The sequence below is a fragment of the Trypanosoma theileri genome (assembly GCF_002087225.1).
Source record: "Trypanosoma theileri isolate Edinburgh chromosome Unknown TM35_Tth_1_V1, whole genome shotgun sequence".
Lineage (NCBI taxonomy): Eukaryota > Euglenozoa > Kinetoplastea > Trypanosomatida > Trypanosomatidae > Trypanosoma > Trypanosoma theileri.
Genome location: NW_021639843.1, coordinates 1,180,213 through 1,187,902, shown reverse-complemented (window position 1 = coordinate 1,187,902; position 7,690 = coordinate 1,180,213). Strand labels below are relative to the sequence as shown.

The 7,690-nt window shown below is 37.1% G+C and overlaps 4 protein-coding genes across 4 annotated transcripts; all 4 read right to left on the bottom strand.

Annotated features, from left to right (window-relative positions):
- Window positions 1-70: 70 nt before the first annotated feature.
- On the bottom strand, window positions 71-2,095 carry TM35_000015490 (glycosylphosphatidylinositol (GPI) anchor; the record flags this gene model as incomplete). The annotated part of the gene is made up of 1 exon (XM_029021230.1): window positions 71-2,095. One exon carries the CDS (start codon window positions 2,093-2,095, stop codon window positions 71-73), a length of 2,025 nt encoding a protein of 674 aa, XP_028887738.1.
- Window positions 2,096-2,715: 620 nt separating this feature from the next.
- On the bottom strand, window positions 2,716-4,407 carry TM35_000015480 (cystatin-like cysteine protease inhibitor domain-containing protein; the record flags this gene model as incomplete). Its single annotated transcript, XM_029021229.1, has 1 exon — window positions 2,716-4,407. The coding sequence occupies one exon, from the start codon at window positions 4,405-4,407 to the stop codon at window positions 2,716-2,718; it is 1,692 nt and encodes a 563-aa protein (XP_028887737.1).
- Window positions 4,408-5,159: 752 nt separating this feature from the next.
- Window positions 5,160-6,197, bottom strand: TM35_000015470 (uncharacterized protein; the record flags this gene model as incomplete). The annotated part of the gene is made up of 1 exon (XM_029021228.1): window positions 5,160-6,197. One exon carries the CDS (start codon window positions 6,195-6,197, stop codon window positions 5,160-5,162), a length of 1,038 nt encoding a protein of 345 aa, XP_028887736.1.
- Window positions 6,198-6,586: 389 nt separating this feature from the next.
- Window positions 6,587-7,396, bottom strand: TM35_000015460 (RNA-binding protein; the record flags this gene model as incomplete). Its single annotated transcript, XM_029021227.1, has 1 exon — window positions 6,587-7,396. The coding sequence occupies one exon, from the start codon at window positions 7,394-7,396 to the stop codon at window positions 6,587-6,589; it is 810 nt and encodes a 269-aa protein (XP_028887735.1).
- Window positions 7,397-7,690: the final 294 nt, after the last annotated feature.

Genomic DNA, 7,690 nt, shown 5'->3' with positions numbered 1-7,690 from the left:
AAAAAAAAAAAAAACGTTCTGGTGTTCTCTGGAGTGACGTGCAATAGAATTGCAAAAGAAACAAGTCCCTTTAGTTTTTGACAGCAACACTCTTTTCAAAGAAACGTCGTGTTACGCGAACCACACCGCCTGACAAAATTCCAAAGAAGACGAGACCAAGCGATACCACATTAAACACCATCGCCGGATCAGGAACAGGCATAGTAGTTCCCGCAACATTACTACATCTAATCCAATAGTAACATACACATGATCCATTACGCACATCTTGTGGTTCTGTAGGTAACATACTACGTAAGATACGCTCCAGTGAACTTTGGTGATCAATTCGCATAGCCGCAACAGGAGCACACGTGGACGCCGCACAACTTCCATCCTCTTCTGCAGGGATGGAGGAAGTAGCAGTCATTGTTTTTATGTTGATATCCCGAGCAAAACGTTGTCCCACGCGAATAACAGGTTGAGGAAGAATACGGTTGCTATTAGCATCATGCGGCATATCTTTAAGAGCACTCCAACCGAAATGAAATGGAAATTCACATAAAATAAGACCACGAGAGGCTGTTCCACTTCTATTTTCACGTATTTCATGCAAAATATCTTCTGTGAGTACCGTTTTCACAAGTACTGTGAGTACATTAGCACTATCATCAAAAAATGCATTTTCCAATTTGGACATCTCATGCGGGTCCGAACGCATTTCATGTAAAGATGGTCTAAGAACATGAAGAGGAAAAAGAAGAAGTGATTCTATGGTATCACCTGCTTTTAATCCATACCATAAGTCTTCGCTGTTTTCTACATCTGAACTTTTCATAGTGGATACTTCGGATGGAAGTAATACTAACTGATATGTACCACGGTCATGTCCAACAGTTGAAATATAGTAATGTACAGTTGGTGCCAACTCTACAGTAGAGGTTAAAGATGTACTTAATGAACTTTCCTCATCCTTTTTCATAGAAGCTATATATAAACCTTCCACCCCATTTATACTACGTTTAAGTTTTTCATTTACATTAGATCCTACAAAAAATGTGAGACGATCTACATATTCATGTAGAGATGAACTCCAATGATGTGCAAGGTCGTTAAAATCACCTTTTCGTACTACAAATGCCATACGTATTAAAAGATTAATTTCAGTTTCATCTTTCGTGTTATTATTTTGTGGAATAGGAGATTGTGATACACTAAAGTGAAAGTGATGAAACTCAGATGAGAAAAATTTTTGCATTGTAACTAATCCTGCACGAAAAATACCTTTTGGAATGCGTTCATCTACACCTCTACCACTTCTTCCTCCATTTAGCAAAGCACTTACATGTTGTGTACATACAGTATCATGTAGGGCAAGATGATAGGAACACCAATGATGATCTTTTCCATTTACATCAGCAGTTACTGCTGAATTTGGAACTAAACGTAAAGCCCCAAGAGGGCGAATATGTCGTGGAGTCTCTGGAGACCAACTCAGCGGTGATGAAAGTAATGAAGAGACAAATTGTGTTAACCACTGATGATGTCGTTGTGTTTTAGAGGTAATATGAGCAGAAGTATTATTATCCATATTGTCACTCTCATCATCATTTTCATCATGATCATTATTTTGTTTTCCATCTGTTGATTTTGTTTGATCCCAACCACATGCCGAAAGACTTGAAAAATAGCAAACCGTATGATGAGATAATTCATAAATAAGTTCTTCTGTACTTTTACTAATATTACTCTTCTTATCATACAATGTCGCACTCCACTCCGGCCTCCACATACCTCCACACCCAGACCATTCCACAACATCAAACCGTCGACGTCTCAATACATGTACCCAAAAGGGATCTAAATCTTCATTAAAACTCAAATGTTCATCATTATCTTCTGCAGAACCACGCGGTAACCACAGAGATGTGGATTCAGTTATCGACACCAGTGTTGGCTGCTCATTAATGTCATCTAATCCTTCCGTGAGGGATTGGACGTGAATAAAATATTTTTTCTCTGTGCGGGGAACAAGAGGGCGGTGGGCGTCACTCACAAGAGTAACAGTGAGGAGCACAAGAGAGAGAGAATAGATCACATGGCAGTGAAGGGACATTCTCTCAAAACTGTATTCACCGCTTCTTTCTCTCTCGTTTCTTTAATGAAAAATTTTTACTATTATTATTTTCGGTTTCTTGTTGGTGTTGTGCAGATTCCTTTGTGTTTTGTTTTTTTTTTCTTTTTTTTTTTTTGCTTTAATAGATTCTATATTTCACTCGTTTCGTTTTATCATTTATGAAAACAATAAAAAGGAACGAAAAACGAAAACACATTTCAAAAACAAAAAGAGAAAAATACAGACATATATATGTACATATATATATATATATATATATATATATATACTAAATTGTTCATTAAATAAATAAATAAGTAAAAAAACAACGCACACCATTAATTTTTTCTCATCCTATAGGAAGAGTTTAGCAGAGTTATTTATTTAATTAATTATTTTATTGGTTCATATTTATTAGTTATATGAATTATGACAGGCGTCTCTATTAAGATACCAAACGAAAAAAGTGCTAAACACATCAACGGTACGAGAAAAATAAAAATAAAAAATAAAAATTACAACAATAAAAAAAGAAAGAAAGGGAAAATAGCGAAGGAAGAGTAAAAAAAAAAAAAGGAAAAATAAAATAAAAGCGGAAAGAAATATGCAATTTCAATCCACTATTTACTTGAACTTACTTCAGTGCTATCCTTATTTTCTCTTATGGTTTTCTTAAGCTCTGAAAGTTCTTCCGTCACGGTGACATTCAGTATAGTCACCTCATCCACAACAGGGATATGTGAACAACTACTATGATTAGTTGTTTTGTGTGAAGAAGCTATTTCTCCCTTATCCCCTAATGTAGATCCATTGGGATGTAAAGTCAACACCGTATCATTCTGTGATAAGCAAGGTGAAATCATTAGACATGCTGTTAAATGAAAACCAAAGGTAACAATAAATGCAGCCCCATATCCTAATCGATCTGCAAGAAATCCACCTAACAAAGCCGTACCAGACCAGGAGGCGGATTGAAAAGATTCTACCGCATTCCACATACCTCGTCGCTCTTCAGAAACAATATCCATGATAAGAGCTCGACTCAAAGCTGTGGTGGAATTCATTAAAGCCATTCTCGCAACATATGCAATACACATAAGCCATGTAGGTGCCGCTAATGTTCCACGTGCGAGAGCCATATAAAGAAGAATAAATGTACCCAAAAGTTTAGGAGGCAGAAGGGCACGTGTTCTTCCAAATTTTTTTCCAATATGAGAATTTACTATCGCAAGAATAGATATTGTCATTGCAATCAACAATCCAAGTGAACTTAAACCAACAGGGGAAATATGATAAATATTCATCATAAACAGTGAAAAGTATTGTGTAGTCATACCACTCCCCAACGTAATGACGATATCTGATAATGCTATAACATAGGGATATTTTTCTAGAGGAACATAAAAAATACATTTCGCACATCGATTATTTTTATTCATATCTTTACTTTGACATTCATTGGAAGAATAAGAAGAGGAAGAAGAAGAAGTTTTTTGTAAATTCTTCTCCTGATCATTTTTATCTAAATGAGAAAGAGGGTTCATGCTTTTTTCTTCCTTCACCCCACAGTTCGTAATTTCTTCCTCTACACAAAACACTCGTGGTTCTTCACGATTACAAAGGTTTACCGGAATAGTTTGCCCAATTTCTAAAGGTATATCATCCGCCGCCTTATCTAAATGACTAGGAATTGGTTTAAACCGTGAAAGGAGTGTTTGTATAGATGCCAGATGTAATAAAACCCCTGCAGTGATAATCCAACGCAATACATCCAAACGCCATGTATTGCCAAAGAGAGCAAATAAAATAAGTGAAAGCACAAGTCCTCCAATAGGGGCGGAGGCCTCCAAACTGAATTTCACTCCATACAAGTGATCCCGCTCACCTTGTTGAATACTCTGGGCAAAGACAGACTCCACAGAAGTAAGACTTAACCCTAAATAGGCACCGTAGAGTGATTGGGAAATAATAAGCATAACCCAATTGCCGATCCATACCGAAATCATAATAGTAATAAGTGACCACATTCCTACACGTGCAGAAATTAATAACGTTTCTGATGGTCCAACAACTCTGTCAGCTAAGTGACCGCCTATTAGGGCGAATATCAATTCGAATGCTCCATTTAAAGCTGATAATAAACCAACATGAAGATTACTGTTACCAAAAATTTGATAAATAAAAGGGGTCCATGCGTTACTCATCCATATTGATCCTGCCAAACTATTTGTAAAGACATAAAGAATTATAATCCTCTGAGAAGTACTTAAACCTTGACATAATTCTCTAAGTGAGAGCCTTGGGTTTAACATCTCCTAGAATTTAAGAGGTTTTTAAATATAATTTTAGATTATAGTGTCAGTCGTCTACTAGACAAAATTTCAAATTTTATAAGAAAGTTATAAAAAGACTACAAATAATATATATATATATATATATCCAGCTATCCTTTTTTAAAAATAATAATAATGTTTAAAAAATTAGTTAGGAAAATTAAAAGAAGGGATCATGAGACCAACAACAAGTAAACAAGAACAACAAGAACAAAGAGATAATTAGATTTTAAAGAACCCTCCCACTCTCTCTCTCTTATCCTCTCCTTTGTCATTGATTTCTCATACGTAGAGAAACACTAAGAGTGGGAAAAAAAAAGAGTAACACGTGTCGTGTTAACACTATGAAAAGAAAATTAAATTCATAACGCACATACATATATATATATATATATATATACAGATATACACATAAATACCCACTCACGCATAAGGTGAAAAGGAAAACTAAACTTGAATACAACCAGACAATGAGACCTACATCCGAGATAATGCCAAAATCCCAGAGAAAAAAATAAATAAATCAATTAATAATAATAGGTTGAAAAAGTGGACCACAGTCATAATGATACCCCCTCTCTTCTACTATAAATAGCAAAAAGAAAACAAAACATGCATTTTATAATATAAGATCGATAAAATAATGTGACTAGCACATTATATGCATTTTTTTTTTTTTTTTTCTTTGCCTCTTCTTTTGCTTTTGAAGCCTTCTCTCACTTTACCGTTATTTAAGTTCCTACAGCTAAAACAGAACCAATACTACTAAAGAAGTGCATCACAATCGACCAAGAAACATAAGACTCTCTGTCCAGCATTTTTACGGCCAGAATCTCTTCATCATCTCCGGAAGAGCGAAAATGCCACTGTACAATATAATCAGCACGCAAATAGGTGGGTTTTAAGTCTACATAAGATCCTTTAATAAATCCTGCTTGCACCATACGCCTCTTTACAGCAGGATGATTTTCACCACCGTCAATTACACCGATAAGATCTGCTAGAGGCAAGTACCGTTGCATTGTCCAACTCTTGGCACTACGATACCAACAAAGTGCTGGTTCGGGTTCGGCAAATGTACTTTTACGATCCAAAAACTTTACAACAAAAAAACGTTCATGTGGGGCACCGTTAGAAACAAACTTTAGCATAAATGCTCCATGAGCTACATGAGTTTCAAAGGCTATAATAACTTCTTGTGGTATTGGTGGACTCCGTGCTCCTCGACGATTCGCAATGTCATTTACAAGAGCCATGAGGAGAGGACTTGGACGCTTGTTTGCAACAATAAAAGAAGGCATAGAATTTCTACGAATCTGAGGTTCAGACTCTTCACGAAAATTAAAATTTACTGTTTTGCTTTGATTCTCTTCCATACCATCATCAGCTATCCAACGGAGAGTTGGTCTACGTTCTATCCTATTTATTCGATTTTCATTCCTGGAATAATTTCTACTAGCAGAACGACTGGGTCTCGCAGCAAATGGAATACGATCTTCATCATCCAATATATTTCTTTTATAATTATCCGTACGACGTCTAACAGGAGTTGTGACAGAACGTTTGACACTACTTTGACGTTGATAACTGCGTTGTGGACTTCTTCTATAGTTATTATATTCAGAAGATCCCGTAATGACATTCACATAACAAGATTGATCTTCACTACGTGGCCAAGTTTTTCCTCTTTCCATAAAGAGACGATCACGTTGCTCTGACATCTCCCTAAAACGAGTACAAAGGTAATCAACGTTTGGTGCTTCCGTCATATGTAACGAAAATATGAAGTGATGAACAAATAAAAATAAAATATATATATATATATATATATATATATATAACGAGGGTGATAACTATCTAGTTTTTTACCGGGTCCAATCCTAAGGAATAATCATAATAAAGAGAAAGAGAAACAAAGAGAAAATATGCTGCCAATACACACAGACATAAAAAGGCCATAAAAAGAAAATAAAAATAAAATAAAAATAAAATAATAATATATGAATCACAGAGGTGATCCGCGATATTTGATTAGCATGAACTTCAATTTTTTTTTCTTTTTTTTTTTTCTTTTTTTTTTCTTTTTTGGCATTCGATTTGGTTGTTTAAAAATACTTACGTGGTTCGTTAGCCAAATTAATCATTCACCATACTGCAATCAATGACGCCTCTGCTCACCCTCTGGTAGGGCTCGTACAATGCGCATCACCGTATTCTTAAAGCGCGCAGTACCCTTAGTTTTCTTGAGACAACGCTCAGCCTGTTCGGAACTCTCGAATGTAATGAAAGCAAATCCTCTGTAATTACCCGTTGCAGAATCTGTTGGAAGGAACAACCTCTCAATTCTGTACTCATCTGTGTCAAAGATATTATACAGCTCATCCTTCGTGATGTCATCCGAAATGTTGGTAATACGAAGACGACGGTCGGTATCCTCCTTTCGGAGTCCAACAGTCTTTTCGCCTCTTGCCGCGGCCCATGTACGCTCCTTTCCGTGATCCGCTGGGGCGGCCTCCTGCTGGGCGGCCCGTTCCTGTTCCTCCTTCAGTTTGGCGAAGCGCGCCAGTCGCGGGTCCGTCACGTCAATCTTCAGTCTCTCCACTTCGTTCATGATGCGCACCACCTCATCACGCGCCACTCGCTCCAGCGGGTCAATGTCGCCTAGCTCTAGCACAATGGGCGGGTCCCGCGAAACGAGATCCTGTTGATTGTCGTCGTCTTTACCAAAACGACGCCAGCGGGCACGGATGTCTACCACCGTCGCAGGGCGATCGACATGGTATGTGCGCACCTTCTTCACAATCTCATACCGTTTGTTCTCGCTGTCGGTGATGGTCTCCACCACTGTCTTGGCGTTTTCCCATGCCATCCTTGTGAGATCCTCCGCCTGCTTCTCCATCATCACATCCTTCTCTTCGTATTCCTCATCCATAGAGATGGAGTCAATCTCATCTGCCCATGCCGACATTGTTCAGTTCCTCTCTTTCTGCTTCGGAATGTAGTTATTATTATTGTACTTTTCTTTTCACCCTTGATTATATGGACTAGTCGTTCCCTCTCCTCTTTTTTTTTATCTTGTTTTTTTTCTTATGTTGTCGTCGTTATTATTCTCCTTGAAGAGAAAAAAAAAAAAAACAACGCAACCGCACCTACACGTTACCTCGTCCCAAAACACCAAGAGAAAATCATAAAAAATAAAAATAGAAAAGGAATGAAAGAATGATGAAGAACCAAGCAAAAAAAAAAAAAGCAATAACAAGAA